This window comes from Alexandromys fortis, unplaced genomic scaffold (genome assembly GCF_014885135.2).
Source record: "Alexandromys fortis isolate MF-2015 unplaced genomic scaffold, M_Fortis_MF-2015_v1.1 scaffold_39, whole genome shotgun sequence".
Lineage (NCBI taxonomy): Eukaryota > Metazoa > Chordata > Mammalia > Rodentia > Cricetidae > Alexandromys > Alexandromys fortis.
Window position 1 is genome coordinate 522,371 of NW_026067918.1, and position 19,657 is coordinate 542,027.

Consider the following 19,657-nt stretch of genomic DNA (forward strand, 5'->3'; position numbering starts at 1 on the left):
AAAACTTTCAAAGGAAAAAAATGATCTAATAGGAAGGAACTCCAGAGAGGTCTTTAGGTTGTTGTTTTCATTGCTTCCGTGTATCTGCAAGCATGTGTGGTGGGCGTGCATGCATGTTTGAGTGTGTAGAGAACCAGGGTTGAGACTTCATATGGTCAAGAGGTCCTTATACATGGAAGGAGAGTTTCTCACTTAATTCAGGGCTCACAGTTTGAGCAACTGGCCAGCTTGATCCAGAGACTCTCTGTCTTCCCCTCTGACATCCTGAGGATTTTAACTCCAGCCCTCATGCTTGCTGGTCAAGTGCTTTATTTGTTGAGCCATCTCTCCAGCCCAGAATCATCTTTCATACATACACTCTCTTATGCTTCAAGTGTGGTGAATCCACACAGCCAGCGGCTACCACTGAGAACACAGGCAGGGCTCTCAACACAATCCGGTGGCCAAGCACTTACTTGACTAACATAAGAAAGCCTCTGGATTTGAGTTCCAGTACTGCGAAATCAATCAATCACCAATAAGATTAGACCATTTTTAACTCAGAGTGCCTCTGAAGAGCAGGAGGCCCCCAACCCCATGCCATGGTGGTCAGAGAGGGGAGGTTGGGGGTCCTGTAAACTCACTTCCCTGTAAACAGACACGCGAGGCAGAACAAATGGGTTTAGGGATGGCCTGCATGCCGGCAGGCTCCAGGCATATGACCCGTATCTAATTTTGCAGTGCCTGACCTGGGGTAGTGAAGAGAGCCTGATGAAGGCGACCAGGGATGAACTCACATCCTACGTTTGCATCCCTCAAGCGTGTTTTCAAAAGAGTGATTTGCTCTCGAGTAACTACCGAGCCATGGGAGGGGCAGTCTTGTCAAGGCCAGCAATGTCCGAGGTGTCACAGCACGGGTGGCTAAGGCAGGACTGGTACAAAGGAGCAGGTTTAAGATGTCACTGCAGGCAGGAGTTGGGAAGAGAGCTGGGTAGTACAGACACCAGCTTCCACTCGGAGCTCCCTACTCCAAGTCCCTCGGCGCATTAGGAAGCCTTTGCTACTGGGCACTACCAGACACTTCCCTGGGAAATCATCAGGAAAAGAAGCTGAGGGGTGGGGGGAGGCAGTGTGGCTGGCAGTGGGAGTGTTGGGTGTGAAAACAGCCTGGGTTCTCTCCTCCCGTTTAAGGAAACGCCCACTCGACAGGACCCAGCACACACCAGCCACAGCCTGTCCAAGAACAACTTCTTGGCCCTGAGGACTTAACTCCAACTACACACTGTAGAGGGGATATATGCTGAACACAAACCACAAACTACATACAGACTATACTGGAAGAACCTGCTGGCCTTCCACCGCGTGAGAGAGCGCGCGCGCGCGCACACACACACACACACACACACACACACACACACACACACACACACATGCGTGCACGCTACAAACCAAAGTCATCAGATCCCAACCATAAATCAGATTGTCTATGCAAAAGCAATGATTGACAAGGGAGGGGGAAAGCAAGGAAAGGAGAAAAAAGGGAAGGAGAGGGGGAAGGAGAGAGGAAAGAAGGGAGGGACGAATGGGTAGAGGAAAGGAAGGAACGGAGGGAGAAAGGAGATTATAGCGCTAGGCAAAGTGTTTGCCTAACAAACATTTGAGAGCCTGAGTTCAATCCCCAGTAAATCCCCCCATTAAACAAATTCTACTACAAGAAAATTGTTCAGTGAAAGTCACAAGGAGAAATACAAACCAAGAAAAATCTCACACATGCCTATCACGGAAAAAAAGGAGTAAATAAAGTAATGAGAATAACCATTATAATACAAAATGTTATAACTTATGTTTCTACAAAACAGATCTGAGAGACAAGATATATACAATAAAATCACAGTTTAATAAAAGCACTATTGTTTACTAAATAAATGCCACATATATAATCTTAAAGACGGTTCTAAGTATGGCCTTCCCACTGTGCTCAGCATTTAATTTGCTGTGTAGAAGCTTTTGAATTTAATACAACCCTGTTTGTCCATTTTTACTATTGTTACCTCACTTTGGGAGCCATTACCAAAAGATCCTTGCCCAAGCCCACATCCTGAAGGGTTTCCTCTGTCTATGACCTACATAAGTCATTTGAAGAAAAGTTTCCCTCTGAGTAAAATACCAAGTTTGTTTAGCATACATCCCAGGGCAGCCCCTGGGAGCAACACTTTCTTCCTGTTCTGTCTCCGTCAGATTGTTTTCAGTTCCCTGAGTCAGGAGATGTTGTGTGTTGTAGGTGACTGAGGTATAGGTCTGGGATTTTGGTCAGTAGACCGACATTGACTTTTTTCTTTAACAGGAAAAGATTCTAGCAGTGCCTGGTGCAATCTCTGACCAAGCCTTGAAGAGAAAAGTCCAAGCGAAGGGTGTAGCCACACCTTCTGACTTGGCAAGGGTCAGCAGAGTCTCCAAACTGCTCTTCCACGTACGTAGGAGTTTGGAGAGCTGAACAGCAGAACAAGCGCTGGCATCTGGGCTGAAGCAGACCAGAAGGCTTACGTCTTCCACCCTCCTGAGTCACTGTGACTCACTGGGCCAGCAGGCCAGCTTGCCTGATGTTGGCAGTCCTGGGATACAACCGACAAGCTCACCCCTCGGCTTCAGGGATACACAATGCTAGCCACCAAGGTCCCTCAGGTCAAAATGTGACACAGACTCTTACCAGGAACCAAAGTATGACTCCTGAAAGGCCCTGTTCCTAATAACAATCATTAAAAGCACAAATACAAAATGTCCAAGAGTGAAGTCAGAACAGGCATGTAGCTCGGCTGTGAGAGCACGTGCTTGGTATATACCAGGTCCTGGGTTTAGCTCCCTGTACAACAAGGAGAAAAACAAGCCAACAAAGCATCACAGCTGGACTTAGTCACACACATCTGTAAACCCAGCTCTCAGAAGCCAGCCAAGGCAGCGTAGTGAGACCCTGTTCCAAACAGACAGACCATAGTGAGGAGGCTTCCAGGACAGCCAAGTCTACACAGTGAGACCTTGTCTCAATAAAAGGCAAAACAATGTTATGTTCAAAACTTTTACAGGTGACTCCATTCCTATGTGACCCTTTGGGTTCCTGCCATTTTATTAACCCTTTTGGTGCTGAATTCCTTTCTAGGTGGCAATCCCCCCTACCCCAGAAAACTGCTTAGGGAAGAAAAAGAGGGCTGGGGAGTTTCCCTGTGGGGTCTGGGCACTCAGCTCACCCTTCCAAACCTGTTGTTACCCCCAAGGACTTTCTAGGAAAGCTCTGCAGTGCAAACACATGCTTCCAGCCTGACGCTGAAGTTCAAATAAGGCCAGTCTCTGAGCTGTTGGCATCCCCTCACTATGATGGGAAAGCCTGCTGGTCTGCAGAGAACACATGTCTTCCATGAGGCTTCCCATGGCATCTTTGTGAGGAAGCTCCCTCGCTGCACAGCTGGCCCTGATTTATACTCCTCGAAGAAGCCAGAGACTTTTAGGGTTTTGATTTTTATAATTCTTCTTAGGCAAAAAAAAAAAAAAAAAAAAAAAAAAAGAAAGAAAGAAAGAAAGAAAGAAAGATTATTTTTCAGAGCCAGAAGGTGACTCAGTTGATACAGGCAGCAGCCACTGAGTCTGACGACCTGAAGTCATTGCCAGATTCCACATGGAAAAGAGGAGAAAACCAACAGGCAAGCTTGTCCTCTGACACACACACACACACACACAAATAAATAAATGTTTAAAAAGACCATCTCAAAGGCACCACTAAGTGGGTCAGAGTATTAAAATCATATGTTTTTAAAACAAAAGCATTTAGGCTAAGGAAGACAGAATACTGGGAGCTCCAGGACAGCCTGGACTTCATAGTAAGTTCTGGGTTCTCTGGGACTACAAAAGTGAGATTGTCTCAAAATGGAAATAAAACTATGTTTACTAAGTAAGTTATGTTATATACGACACTGTTAACTTGCTAACCCAAACAATGCCTTAATTCTACTTTTTTGAAAGATTTTGTGCCGGTTGGTGGTGGTCACACCTTTAATCCCAGCACTTGGGAGGCAGAGGCAAGTAGATCTCTGTGAGTGCAAGGCCAGCCTGATCTATAAGAGCTAGTTCCAGGATAGCTAGGACTGTTACACAGAGAAACCCTGTCTCAAAAAAAAAAAAAAAAAAAAAAACAGAAAGAGCATGTCTCAAAAAACCAGAGACAGACAGACAGACAAAGAGTGAGAGACAGAGGGAAAGAGAGAGAGGAAAAAAGAAAAATTTTGTGTGCAGTCCCCACGACCATCCTGGGATTGTGTGCAGTTTTCAAAGTCATCCTGGGGTTGTGTGCAGTCCCCAAGGTCATGCTGAAATTGTGTGCAGTCCCCAAGGTCATCCTGGGGTTGTGTGTGCAGTCCCCAAGGTCATCCTGGGGTTGTGTGTGCAGTCCCCAAGGTCATCCTGGGGTTGTGTGTGCAGTCCCCAAGGCCATCCTGGGGTTGTGTGTGCAGTCCCCAAGGTCATGCTGGAATTGTGTGCAGTCCCCAAGGTCATCTTGGGGTTGTGTGTGCAGTCCCCAAGGCCATCCTGGGAGTGTGTGCAGTCTTCAAAGTCATCCTGGGGTTGTGTGTGGTCTTCAAAGTCATTCTAGGGTTGTGTACAGTCCCCAAGGTCATCCTCACGTCTTGTGCAGTCCCCCAGGTCATTCTGGCACCACGTGCTATCCATACTCTGTATTATACTCATGATAAAACTAGAGAAGCTAATGAGAGCTTGGTCTTTGCTCTCATTAGATATCTTGATCATCTAAATGAACAGCTAGAAGAACATCTAGATCATGTTGCAGAGCTGAAGACTGGTCACGCTGTGACATAAAGGTCTTAGTAGTAAGGAAATTCCTGTAAGGCTAGGAAGAGATACTCTGACCTCTTCAAACGTCCACCTGCCTGTCAGGTGATCTTCTCTCCTCTTTTCAAGTTCAAGCCCTTATTCCTCACAGTGCACGGCAGGGCTTCTATCTGCGCTCAGATTATCAGGCTGTAACGCTCCCAGGTCTATACGAGGAGAGTGACTGTATTAAGCAGCAGTAGTTGCCCAGCACCTACTTGCGGCAAGGGCTCTGCTTCATAGAGATTCTAATTATCACTGGCCAACTTAATGTAAGCAAAATACCTAAAATACCTCCTCATTACCATGAGAAACCAATTCGGCCTGCAAAGTATTCCGACACCTACTATCTCCAGGGGAAAAACGGCCAGATGGTGTGCACAGGGCAACATATAGGAACTGTACTTCAGCATGATGCAGAACAAGTTCACACTGAAGGCTAAGGGCGTTCTAAAAATGTGGAAACAAAAATAGCATCTGCATTTTTTCCTGTAAGTTATTTCACTCTGCTATATATAGCAGGGAGGTCTTAGACAAACAGACAAATAAGCCTTCTCAGCTCCCCTGTTCCCAGAACTCAGCAGCAAGAAACTGGCCAATAAACTGTGAAGAGCAAGAACCTGCGGCTCCCACCATCTCAAGCTCCCCTTAGCCGAGGAATCCAGATGTGTGGGGAAACCTTGTCTCCGGAATACTCTTCTAAAAATGCTTTCCAACATCTGCCTGAATGGTCTCGGGGAGGGCACCGTCCCAAGAAGAACAAGAATATCCACACTCAGCAGTCACGGCCAATGGGCATCAAGTTCCAGGAACTCTAGAAGTCATTGCGATAGCTAAATACTGGCCACACGCCAGAGAGTGTTGCCCCTCTAGGACACCTGACCACTCTCAGAAGGAAAGTCAGACTCTCTTCTGTGATGGTCACCATAATGAATGACGGGATCAAGTTAGGCCCCAGGAGCTTCAGCCACAGAAGAACTGCATTAGAAATAACAGGGGCATCTATTTATCGAGTCATGAAGTAGGAAATATGTAAGAATGAGCCTGAAACAAGGATCATAGGAAAGGATTGGAGGTGATACCAAAAGAACTCTGATGTTTTCTATCGACTCACGAATATCCGTTACAAGAATATCTACAGGGTGGGGAAGGCATATAGTGAGGTAGCAGGGCACTTGCCTACCATATACAAAGCCCTGGGTTTAACTCACGGATCCACCTGCAGGTAGGCCGCTTTTAGAGAGGGTTGAATGAAGATAGCTGGTGTGGCCATGAGAAATAACAGAGGAGGAATGAGTAGGAAGGAGGCCTGGAGGGCAGGGAAGAGGAAGACGAGGCCAGAGAAGTAACACTAAACTATTTTGGAAAACCTATTACTATAAGAAGCTTCCTAATATATATTTACAGAGGGGGAAAAGAGAGGGAGAGAGAGAGAGAGAGAGAGAGAGAGAGAGAGAGAGAGAGAGAGAGAGAGAGAGAAACATGTTTAAAAGGGGTTGAAGTTGGGGGGGGTGGGGGACTCTGAGACACCGTGGGCTAGCAAATAAAAAGACGAATGCCAGGAATGAGCTGTTTCTTTTGGAGTTGTTGGTCAGTGGGATCCAACAGACTGCTCCCCTAAACTACAGGCTAGTGCTGCTGATCTTGATCACCCTGGAGAACTTGATGGTAAGACTCTACTGGGAAAATTTCACGCCTTCAAGCCATAGCATGTGGAGAAAGCAGGTTGGTACTGAACTGGAAACATCACGCCTCTAGTCATTAAAGTACTAATGAGCAGAATAGTCATATTGCGGAAAAAGAGATACAAATAATCAAGCAATATTTAAAAAGCACTCCATGTCTTTAGTAATCAGAGAGACATGATTACTAAATTGAAGGTGCTCTAGGAAGTCCATCTCACCATGGTCAGAACGGCTGTCATCAGCAAGTGACATCAAATGCTGCTGCTATGCTGGGGGATGTTAGCTGCGTGGCCACTCTGGACACCAGCCTGCTGGTCCCACCCAGGGCTGAAAATAGAGCTCCTGCACGATGCAACCACCCGCTCTTAGGTATATATCCAAAGAATCCTAAGTCAGCAAACAGAGACCTGCAACAACATGGCACAGAAGAGGATGCGTGACCCAAGTGCCTGAATGCATCCGTAGAAAGACTGTGAGATGCAAAAAAAAAAAAAAATGTAGCTTATTAGTGTTTTTGAAGCTGGAAAGAAAGCTTTCTGGAGGAGCACCCGACACTAGGAAGAAAAAATACAAACGCATAGCTTTGTACAGACGTTAGCTTCCACTTCGGACTTTGCAGTGAAGCCGGAGAAATGGGGAGATGTTAGCATTAGCTCAAAGTGGACAAGTTAACCAAGGAGCCTGAGGAAGAAGCTCAGTGGTAGAGTAAGCCCTGGGTTCAATACTCTGCACCACACAGGGAGGTGGGGGAAGGGGGAGGAGTAATAGGAGGGTATACAAGAACTCTGCACTTTCTTTATAACTTGCCTGTGAATCTAAAATTATTTCAATGTAAAGTTAATAAACTTTAGCAAACAAATTATTGCTCATTGGGAGAGAACAGAGACACAACACCAATCCTTCTCTCTCTCTCTCTCTCTCTCCTCTCTCTCTCTCTCTCTCTTTCTCTCTCTCTCTCTCTTCTATTTGAGCTGCACAAGTTAAAGTCAGGACTCCCAGGAAGCAAGAATGACATCACCACCATTACCACCCTCCAGCAACTCAGGAGGTGCAGGATGGACCCGAGCCTTGCCCTGTCACACAGCAGGAAGGAAATGACACTCGTCTCTAAAGGAAGTGTGGACAGCACCTATGAATGTGGTTACGCTCAGGCCTGAGCAAGTGTAAGCCTGGGCCTGACGCAGCTCTAAAGAACTGTCCAGAACAACCCTGCCACTTCATAACTGTTTCGGTAGCAACACGCTAAGAAAACAGCAGGAGTCAGCAGCGGTGTGCAAGCCACAGATAGCCCAACTGCTGAAAAGAAGCTCTGGGGCCAAAAGAAGAGAAATGAATCGTGGAGGGATGACAAGAGGAATCTACATATTGGAAGAGACTTCAAAATTGTCCAACTAATTGCAATCAGTAAATTTTATATGGATCAGATTCAAACATACAAATGAAAAAATAAAACCATTTGTATGACCTGTGGACATTCTAACACAGACTGGGCAATTTAATAATGGAAAGAACTTAGTAACAATTTTACTGATACAATGGTATTTGTAGTTTCACTTATAGCAACTTTTAAAAAAAAGCATTTACAGATGAAATGTCTTGATAACTGAGAATTGCTTCAAAAACTAAGAGGATGGCGCTACATAGCTGAGGTAGGAGGGCTACATTTGTGAGACCACACAGCACCACACCGGGAGACCCTGTCTCCGAGAACAGAATGGGTAGGTGGGAACACAGACAAAGCAACTCAGGCCACAGGACAGTAACTTCAGAGGTTTTGGATCTGTGATCCTTGGTCCCCTGCTAACACTATTTCCCTGGTTACACTAGAGTTGTAAACAGTTTTGCCACCCCTTAGGAGTTAATTACCATAAAAAGAAAGGCTGGAGAATCAGGGTTTTACTGAGGCCCATTAAGACAAAGCTACTTCCTCCCAGTCAAAAACCCTCAAACTACACCCTATTGTCTCCCTTTTAAAAGGTAAATTATGGCAGGTATCCCTGAGAATAGGGGATGGGAGGTGGGGACTGTGGCCCAGGGGTTCAAAGCTCTGGAGAGGAAGAGGCAGGCTCTCCAGGAACGGAAAAGGAAGACACAAAGGGAGAAGAGGAGCCGGAGGGCACGATGTGGGGCATCATGGAAGAAAAGAAAAACATTTGGAGGTTTTGGTTAAGAAAGCATGCCTGTCTCAGTTCTCCTGAAACAACAAACCATGAAGTTTGGGGAGCACAGGTCAGAGGTAACCCTGGCTCCCTGGAGCAACAGAGAATAAAATGGAAGAGGGTAATTCCAGGGTGGGTGGGTGGATGGATGGACGGATGGACAGAAGGACATATAGATAGACAGACAGACAGATAGAATTCCAGACTGTTTTCCCAATTAATGATAGAAAGACATCCCATCAGATCCACACACAGAGCCCAGAAGAGTCAGGGTGAAGTGTATGTCAATACGCCATGCAGTAGATCGAAGACAAAGTCAAACACATGCTTATCTTAGTTGTCAAACAAACCCTTAGAATGTGTGAGACTTGGTTTAATCCCCCGTAGCAGGAAAAACAAGATAACTCGGGTAGGGTGAAGGGATGTGATATATTAGGTAGGGGATGAGGGAGAGGTGGGGCCCAAGCACCAGGGTTCCACATGCGGGGCAGCCCATCTACTATACACTCGACTTCAGGCATGGCTGCCCAAGGTTAGCCTATCAACACCTGGTGCCTAGCTTATCATGGCTGGCTCCTACAGTGCCCACAGATGAAAGGATGAGATCGCTGTCTCCAGTGTGTTAGACTGATTTAAACAGGCAGCGGTAGAGAGATGGAAGTAAGAAAGAAAGAGAGGTTTGGTCCCACCTTAGATAGGACCATGTTCATTCACAAGGAGGGGAAAGACGAGAGTTGTCCCCTTATATGGAACCAGAAACGACTTCTGTAATCTACAAAGGAATCTGGGAAGTGTAGTCCTTCAGCAAGAAACTACCTCTGGGAAGCTAGATGAACTTGGGGAGAGAGACTAATTTTTATTCTCAATTTTTTTATTCTTCTGTTATCACCGATCATATATTATTCTGTACATGTGGTCAAAGTCAAGCCTGAAACAAGTAAGTCAAAACAAGTTTAATGTCAATTTGAAGTTCCTTAGTGTAAAACAATATTCAAAATTCAAAATCTGATACCTTTTAAAAATTGGTTATAAAGAAATCAATGCTTGCGTAAATGGGTTAAATTTACAATACAATTGCATGGCAGGACACCCCCAAGTTCAAGCAGTTCCCTTGGGTGCAGCACAAGTTATCTTGGATGGAGCCCCATCCCACCGAAGTGCATTGCTTGATAGCCTCATTACAGGACAAAGATGCAAGGGAAATAAGACCTCTCAGAAGTCTATTGCTTTTGCCTCCGGCTGCATAGGCCTGACCAGCTCCAGCTGTGTTGGCTTGACCAGCTCCAGCCATGTAGGCCAGACCAGGAAAAACCTCCCCCTTATCTAAAGATGAATTATTCCTCACATCTCACATGACAGGAGGATGGATTCTCTTGTCCAATGAAGGACTTCAGAATCCCCCATCCTAAATGGCTCAAACTACAAAGAGGCAAATAGCAATTTCTCTGCCCTCAATGCCTCCCAAGCCCAGCACAGGAGGCTGCTGTGTGAACAGGGGAGCCTTGTACCTAAGCTACCACCCGACTGGTATGGGACTTGAGTGACAGTTCAACTTGTAATGCCCTTGACCCTGGCATTCGGTTCTTCCTCTTAGCAGAAGCTAATCTCAATGACTACACCGTAGCCATCCTTGTTCCTCCATTCGAGGAGGATACCAGACACTTGGATATCACAATCACAGCTTGGGAAACGTACCCAGAATATTCAAGCAATGTCTTTGAGAATTGCTTTTATCTGCAGAGTAATAAATGATTCAAGGAGTGCACAGGCTTTGGCCGTGATCCTTTTAGATGTTTTCTAAAAAAAAAAAAAAAAATTCCAAAAGCCAATACTTGTTAAAGCCCACATAATTTTGTTACTTGTACTTTACAAATTATGTCTTTTTGTTTTAATGAATGAACGTAAGAAATAAGCTTACTGCTGTCAGTACGTGGGACCTAGGAATTTGTCCATGGGCAAAAGGAACAAAGAGTTGGCTTTAGCCTTCCTTAATTCAGTCTAGACTATAAATTATTTATTACTGATTTGATATGACAGACTACTTTCATCTTTCATCTGTTGGCTGAGAGTATAGGATAGGATTGTAGAGATTTTTAAAATGTTCTGTTAGTAGGGTTAATTTTAGAAAATGTAAAATAAATCTGACTCTTGACATGGCACTTGCTGACTTGGGTAGTAACTTGGGATGTTCTAGAGTGTTCTAGCAAAGACATGAGAAAGACAGTCACTATCAGAGTTCGTTTTTCCACTGGAAATTGAAAATCATTTATTTTGGGGAAATACAACTTAGAATTAAATTGTCACTACACAGTCTGACATAAAATGTATATGCCATATAACCTTGGGTTACAGGTATAACAATTTGACGTTAGCAACACACATATTGTCATGTTTTCAGATATTAGACATAGTCATTTAAGGTAACAGCCCCAAATTTTTTTTAAAAATTAGCTTATCAAAACGTTTTAAGTAATAGCTGGCATTGTTAATATTTGTAAATATTTAAAGCAGATACATGATGTTCATCAAATGTGAAAGCAAGGAATACCACTTAGATACTTTTTCTGCTCAGATTCATCCCTTGGATGCTGACTTTATCTGCCTTCTTTCACAAAGCTTCCAGGTGCTTGTTTTTTATGCAGAAGTCTGATGTAAACAAGCAGGTAGGTCCAGCCAGTTGCAGAACTGAATTTAACTCATGATAATTTTGATGTATATGTTTTCCTCATGTATCTTTGTCTCTGAATATTCCCCCACAATGATGGGGACAGTTATTGTCTCCTGACTTAAGCTCTATCTCTATGACAACTGTTAAGTCTTATTCTGTGGAGGGACCCTCTTCTGAGGCACTCTAACTGCTGCTCCCCTCATTGCCCATTTGTTAGCCTTGAAGTAGTTCCCCAGAGATCGAAGCCCTCAAACCCCTAAAAGCAATTTGGATGATCTCTAGAAGGGCCTGATGAGGCATGGTCCATCCAACTCATCCCTCTTCTTGTCACTATGGACACTGTTATTAAAGAGGCTAGACTGAAGCCTCCTTTGCATCAATTCACCTCCCTGGTATCACCAACTCAGACCAGCTTAACACCTTTCAGGACCAGCTTGACTCCTGGACTGTTGCCTTCAACACTCCAAATTCAAAAAGGACTAGGTCTGACTGCTGCCAAGGATCCTCAAACAATACTCCCTCCAGGCCAACAAATTCTAACTGGCTTGAAACAGGGCCTAGAGATACAGAGAATAGAAAAAAATTCCTCTGGATCCCTATCACTCTGACTCGCTTTCCTCCTTCATACCCTCTTACCTTGTTTTCACCCTGCCTTTTAAATATTTGACTTACTGAGCTTGAGCCTACACTCAGACAAATTTTCCAATGCTCTCACCCTACAACAGCTCCATTTATTCCAGATACATCTGCAAAAATGTAGACCTTTTAGATGCTCTGGAGAAACTCTGCCTAAAAGAGACCTTCATCCTTATTACCCTGGGCCAGATACAGTTCTTTACATTAGTCCTGTATTTATTCATGTTCTTTTTCTCTGGTGCTCTGTAGCTCCCTGCTATTTCACTTAGCTCATTTTGGTGCAACAGTCCTGGCAACGAGGCTAGTCACTGTCACCCTGAATCAACTCTATGCCCACCTTCTCCCACCTCTGCTTCTCCCTATTCCTCAATCTTCCTGGGAAACCTCTGTTTTACTTGTAAACAAATCACCCACTTATCATCCTATAATAATTATTTCCCAAGCCTCACCAGGAGTGTAGGACAGCAACCGCTTGACCCATCACAGCGGATCAAGTTAACACTCCCCCACAACTACATGACCAAAGGACAACCTATTCAATAGACCCAGAACTACCCACTCCAACAAAGACCGCCCCCATCAGAAAACAGCTATAACACCCCTGTCCTGCATTTTTATATGCTCTCATAGGAATGACAGTTCCCTGCTGAAGGACTACACTTCCAAGATTTCTGCCCCATAAGGGACCACCTCTCTTCTTCCCCTGTAGGCATTTTGGCCATCTACACATGGGTGTTAAGATGCCCCCTCTCCATGAATAAACATGGTCCTACTGAAGGTCAGACAAAGCCTCTCTTTCTTTCTGACTTTGGTCTCTCTCTCTCTTCAATTGCCTCTTTTTAAATTAACACCTGCAGATTCTACACACCCAAGACCTCAACAAACACTAAACTAAAAATATGTCCGTGGATCCCTTTCTAGTCCTTGTTGCCGAAACAATACAAAAGAATAACTCTTTACCAAGTGTTTCCAATATATTAGGTATCAAGTCACCTAGGGTTGACTTAAAGTATCCAGGACAATGTGTGAAGGTTTGAAATAACTCCACACTTTACATAAGGGACCACTGTACGCATGGTTATTGGTACCCACATAATTCCTGCTGTACACTGTAAATGGAGACTGCTTTTTTGTTCCCAGCTGCCTAGACCTGAATAATCACACAGAAACTATATTAATTACAATACTGTTTGGCTTGTTAGCTCAGACTTTTTATTAACTAACTCTTACATCTTAACACATTTCTATTATTTTATATTTTACCAAGAGGCTTGTGGTATGTTGGCTCTTGCTTCTTCGATGGCTACATGGTGTCTGCCCGACTTTGTCTTATTTCCCTCTTTATCTTTGGTTGGATTGTCTGCCTGGCTCTATTCTGCTCTGCCATAGGCCAAAGCAACTTCTTTATTAAGCAATGATAATAAAACATATTCACAGCATATAGAGGGGAATCCCACATCATCTCTTCTTTTCTGTCTAAATAAAAAAGAAGCTTTTAACTTTAACATAGTAAAATTGCATATAACGAAACAGGTATCAAGCAAGAATTACACTTATGATAGTCAATTTGTATCTGGAAAAAAATCAAAGAAAATATTCTATTATCTATTTTGTGTTTGTGAGTCTAAAGTTTCATATCTAATTTATCTTTTCTCATAACTAAGGAAAACTACACCTATAACTATCTGTCTTCAACTCCATCAAAGACCCCAGAAGGACATAATATTACCTAAGTAAACAGGAAGTGCATTGTAAGCAACTTCCAAAACTCTAGAAATGACATCTCGCTGCTGGACAGTCACCCAAAGTTCTTCTGTAACATTGGAGTATCCATCTTCATCCTATAGACCCTTATTATCTGGTATACATTTCTATGAAGCAGGAAAATTGAAAGACTCTTTTGCCTAGATTAGCAGTTTGTCAGTCACTTTCTTCTGTGTCCTGCAGAATGTCTGGCAGACACTTTCTTGAAGCAGGAACCCTGAAGGACTGTCTTATCTTATTTTGGCAAATTCATTCATTTTTCTGTGGGTCTTGCATGTCCAGTTTACCCAGCATGCCATCAAGCAGGACAGGCTTTTTTTTTTTTTTTTTTTTTTTTTTTGGGTTTTCAAGACAGGGTTTCTCCGTAGCTTTTTGGTTTCTGTCCTGGAACTAGCTCTTGTAGATCAGGCTGGCCTCGAACTCACAGAGATCCACCTGCCTCTGCCTCCTGAGTGCTAGGATTAAAGGCGTGCGCCACCACCACCCGGCAATGAGTTAATTCTTAAGAGAATTAACCTCTCTGAAGTAATTGGTGCTGCCAAAAGGAGACATGTTTCACTGCTGAGAAAAGGCTATGTTCTTAAAACATTTTAAATATCATATTCTGTAGGTCTTTGAAAGGTTTGAAGAGTACCTATCCATCTGAAATATATCTGTGTACATATAGAAAACCTCACATGACTACAGTTTGACTATTATAGCTGACTATTAATCCATAATTTTAAAGTATACATCACATTTTAAATGAGCTGTATAAGCATAATACCTTACACAAGAATGGAAATATACATATAACAAAACTGACCTTAAATTTGTACCAACAAACCAAAGTCCATATCAATGTAAAGTATTAGTATTCATTATTATATCATATTACCCTCCCCCTTCTTTTTAAGAGATTGACTGTGACCACTAATCACTTATATTATTGTCACTTATATCAGTTACTATATATATGATATATATATATCATATATATAATCACTTATATATCACTTACTATATTCTGCTCTGCCATAGGCCAAAGCAGCTTCTTTATGAACCAATGGTAATAAAACATATTCACAGCATAAAGAGGGGAATCCCACATCAGTACACTTCCTACTGTAGATTGCCATCACAACACACTCTTAACAGTGGTGCTAGCCAGCTTAGGACAATCAACCCCTGGCCTAGAGACAGATATTTCTCCAGCCTACTGGTGTGGCTCGGGAGAACTTCCTAAATAGAGTCTGCAAACCACTGGAGGATAGGATGCATTCAGAACAAGAACAGAGGCTGATGACAGCTGCTTAGGAAGCTTTGCCTAGGAAGATGCATGCAAGATGCCTAGGAAGAGAGATGCAAGGTTTCTGGAATTGAACTGGATGACAAGTGCCACCGAGGATCCTCAGAGCAAGGCAGGCACTCAAAAGCCTGTCACTGGGGAGCGGACACACACAGAAAACATATACAGAGTCACATGTCATCAATCCACCCTTGAGGACAGGGTCCTTGCTAAGGGCTCTCATGCTTTGAACTCGACATACTGGCTCTCCACTATAGTCCCAGCTACGTGGTGACTGAGGCAGAGGGGGATACTTGAGCCCAGGAGTCATGGCCAGCCTAGGCACCAGGCTGAGACCACCCACCTCAAACAAACAAAGCTACTCTGATTGAATAAATACCTCCTTCACACTGTAACTGAAGTGACAGCACCTGCAATAGGTGCAAGACAGGCCAGACCTCCACGTTTCACGGTGCCCTGTGGTTCGCTGCACTCATAAGAGTACTAGTCAGACTAACCTGACAGGTTTCTTCCTGGCTCCCCCAGTGCAGTGACCCATGGGTCAAAGCTCATGTCCATCCTCACCCCAGATGCCTTATAATTCATTCCCCATCCCTCACCTTTTTGCACCCTTCTGGTCACAAGGTAGCCCCAGGCTACCTGTCTTCTCTAAGGGGTATCTCCTGGTAGTCACTTCTGAGAACCAGGGCCCAGGAGCTCAGCTTCGGGCTTCTCTCAGGGATGGAGCCCAGCTTCTACCTCCTTTTACCCCAAAGAGCCTGATAACACCAATCTCAGGCTTCTGGGACAGGATGAATTTAACCTGCCCTCCCATAACAAGGGACAGAAGTGGGAAATTAGGTTAAGTGACCTTCTCACATCACAGCTGGGAATTGATTAAAAAATATGACGGCAACTTCTGCATTGGGATGATGATGACTGATAAAGAGGTGAGATACCTGAGGTGAGACCCTATGTACACCCATCATCTTTGCAAGCTCACTAACTACTCAGGGGCCTTCCACGGTGGCAGGGCTATTTGCTCCAAGGGAAACATTCAAGAATTTAGTTTAGAGGTAGGGAGGAAGGGGAACATCATAGGCCTCTCTGGAGGCTGTTCTGGACACTCAGCAACAAACTGGGAACCTAAATTTAGGTGGATATAGTTTTGCAGTGCCAGATTCCTGCCTCAGATTTCATCCATTGGATGGGGCTGCGATCAAGGGCCAAATCACAAATTTGGGGTAGCACTTTGTCAACTGAAATTAAATTATTTCCTAAAACTTACGCATTTCTGCAAAGGAAACTACCAGAGTGTTCGGCTGGTTGGAAATGGGAACTCCGTGTACACAGACTCAGAGACCAGCTAGAGTGTGCAAGGGCAGATACATGACCTACAGGAGCTGGAGACACTGCAGGCTTTTGTATAAAAGATTTCTCACTCCCTTGCTAAGGCTTTTGGTGAGCAGGACTCAGGAAATTCCACAGCCCTTGCCATCCACATCACCATGTCTGGTGGCTGTCCAGTGAGCATCTTTCCAGGGCAAGCAAGGGGGTGTTACTCAAACGTGGGCCATCACATAAGAATCACCCTTTTTGCCTGGTGGAGCACAACTTTAATCCCAGTACTTGGGAGACAGAGGCAGGCAGGTATCTGTGAGGCCAGCCTGGTCTACAGAGTGAGTTCCAGGACAGGCTCCAAAGCTACAGAGAAACCCTGTCTTAAAAAGAATAAAATAAACTTAAATAAATAAATAAATAAATAAATAAATAAATAAATAAATAAAATCACTTTTTTTGCTATTTCATACTCATTCCTGGGTCTCTTCTAAGACCTGTGGAGTGTAACACGTTTGAATCTGATACTTTAACAAGTATCCCCAATGGTTCTTACAGGAAGTTTGAAAACCATAAGCACAGGACGATGGGAAACCTGTGGGAGCCGCAGCACCACTCCCTCCCCAGTAGCATCAAGGGACTGAGCTGCTCTGAACTTCAACACTGCCCGGGGAAGTGAAAAGATTCAAGTTAACCTATGCAACACAGCAAGAATCTTATCAAAAACAAAAATCAAAACTCAAGTATAAAGAAAGAGATTCCCTGGCTTTTGTAAGCTATCCCAGGACTCAACAGCATCACCCACGTGTGTGGGGGCACAGTTCGCAAGGGAAACGCAGGGGCTTCTTAGGGTGCCTTCAGGTCTGGTGGAAGCTGGACATGAAGAATGTCAACCAGTGTCCAGCAAAGGCCATGTCCAGCAAGGTGAGCCAGGGAGAAATGTTGAACTGAGCTTTAAAGGCTACGCCATAATTTTCCTCAGTTACTGGGTAGAGAGCTCCAAGATGACCTGCCTCTATGTGGATGTCCAGGTGGGGATAAAGGGGGAGGGTGCACCAGGAAACCCTGGCTGACATTCTAGCCTTAGGGTGTGAGAACAGAAGGGTAGGAAACTTCCACTGGAAGGTAACTCCCTGTCACCAACCTGGAAGCAAGTCTGCCCCTCAAGGCCTCTTTCTATCTGGAAATAAAATTCTTATTAAGAAAACCAGCCAGAGCATGGTGGTGGTGGTGGCGCACGCCTTTAAGTCCAGCACTCAGGAGGCAGAGGCAGGGGACTCTCCGAGTTAGAGGCCAGCCTGGTCTACAGAATGAGTTCCAGAACAGCCAGGACTACATAGAGAAAAAAAAAAACTGGCCAGTGTGGTCACTCAGGAGTATAAGCCCAACACTGAGGTAAGAAGATCATTACCAGCTCAGGAACAGTCTGGGCTACATAGAGAGCTATCTCAAAAACACTGGGGAAAAGAGAAGACAGACAAGAAAGGAAAAGGAGAGAGGAGGTAGGGGAGCAGGAGGAGCAGGGAGAGATAGCCAAGAGACTAACAAGTGGTACTCAGTCTGTGGCTGAATCACAGTTCACATAAGTGGACAGATTGTTGTTTGTGCCCCGGACCTTCAATCTGATCTATGCCAGGTGTATCAAAAGTTTTCATCCCAAGACAGCTCTTATTTAAGCCAGAGTTGTATATCCCTGTCTGTTAAACACCAGGGTAGCTGGCTAAGGACTGAGGACTGGACTTCAGGTGATCACATCTTGACATAAGGTAGAAGCAGTTGGGGATGAGGCTGCCCAGGTGCTGCCAGATGCCAACCACAGGTTTGTTCTGGCTTAGAAACTTAGAGGTAAGTGCCAGTTTGGGACGGGGGACCCCGTGTGGCCCTCTCCGTCTAGGGCGCCAATGCACCTTTGAAGTTAAATGACTTCGCAGGGCCCGGACTGCTCCTTGGGACAGCCTAGCCTCGTGCACATCACACCCCGCACCAACTTCCCAGAGGTGCTCGACCCCATGTGGACAAGAGAGGCTCACCTGCTGTAAACAAGGCAGTCCAGGTTGTTGATTTCGTGGTCCGAACGGTGACGGCTATAGTCCTCCCACAGGTCCTTGATGGCTGTGACCGCCAGTATGAACAGAACAGGAGCCAGTGCCAGGCCCGGCTGGAAGGCGTTCACCGCTGGTACAAAGTTGAGCAGAGCGATGAAGACGAAGTACACGTTGGCCAGGCGGTGGAACTGTTCGAAGAGGTTCTTGGGCAAGAAGGACAGCAGCGTATACTTGGTGGTCTTGAGGCGGTTGTCGACCAGGTGCTGGGAGCAGCCACGGATCAGCAAACGCTCCCCCTTGGGGCCTCCGGCCGCTGAGTCCTCGGTGCCCAGGGGCGGCAGCAGGTTGGAGCGCACCGTGCGCGTCCTGCCCTCCCAGCGCCTTCTTCGAGGACGCCTCCGCCGCCGTCCCGGGGGTGCGTGCTCCTCGGCAGACGCCGCGAGGTCCGGCTCCATGGCCGCGTGCCACCGCGCCCGGCTAGTCTGCCGCTCGCGCCAGCCTCCTAGGTGGTCATCGCCCGCCGCCCGGGCGCGGCGATGCGAGCTCCCCTCCTGCGGAACGCACAGAGACCGCGCTCAGCGTGCCGCGTCCCGCCCAGCCCGCGCGGCCCGTCCGGGCTTCGAGGTCTGTGCAGTCCCCGCTGGGCGGGAGGGCGCGGGCGGGCGGGCGGGCCAGCACTCTGCCCCACGCAGTCCCCTCCCGCCACCCTGGCGGCCTGGGGCGGTTTCCGCCGAGGTGGCTCCTGCGCCCCGCCCTTGCTCAGCGCCCAGATTCAGATTGGGCGGATAGCGGGAAACAAAAAGAGCCCGCGCTGGAAACTTTAGAGCGCTTTACTTTCGTTTCCCTGAAGAAGCATCACTTCAGCCCCTGAGAAGACGGGGAGACTTCGGGATTGAGAGGCACGATGCCCCATCCCCGCCTAGCTCGCGTGCTCTCCCTGGAGTAGGCAGACTTGATTCTGGACCAGGAAATGGTGTCTGGAGAGCAGGACTAGGCACCTCCTGGAGTCTGGGACTTGGAGTAAAACTCCAGAGTCTTAGGCACACCAATTTTCCAGTTTTCAAAAGCTATTTTGAGGAGGCCCTTGGCGCCTAAGAACTCTCCATGAAATCACTATCCCTGCCCCTTTACAAAATTCCCTACCCTGCTGTCCTGCCCGTTAACTATTTTCAGATATAATTTTTTGGGTCAACCAGACGTTTTCTTTTTCTAGAAACACCATCAGTTTTTCATTACTCCCC

The 19,657-nt window shown here is 45.7% G+C and overlaps 1 protein-coding gene across 7 annotated transcripts in view; it reads right to left on the reverse strand.

The window, feature by feature from the left end:
* The window catches only part of Atp10a (ATPase phospholipid transporting 10A (putative)), a 154,281-nt gene extending 135,155 nt beyond the window's left edge, over positions 1-19,126 (reverse strand). For 4 of the 7 annotated variants that reach the window (XR_007591354.1, XR_007591355.1, XM_050140399.1 and 1 more), the window contains exon 1: positions 18,402-19,126. Coding sequence is in view for 5 of the 7 variants with exons in the window: in XM_050140399.1 (XP_049996356.1) it covers positions 18,402-18,871 (470 nt within the window). In the remaining 2 variants the exon portion in view is untranslated. The remainder of the gene's footprint in view (positions 1-18,401) is intronic. The other 3 variants (XM_050140397.1, XM_050140395.1, XM_050140396.1) reach the window with 2 other exon arrangements.
* Between the last annotated feature and the right edge of the window lie 531 nt (positions 19,127-19,657).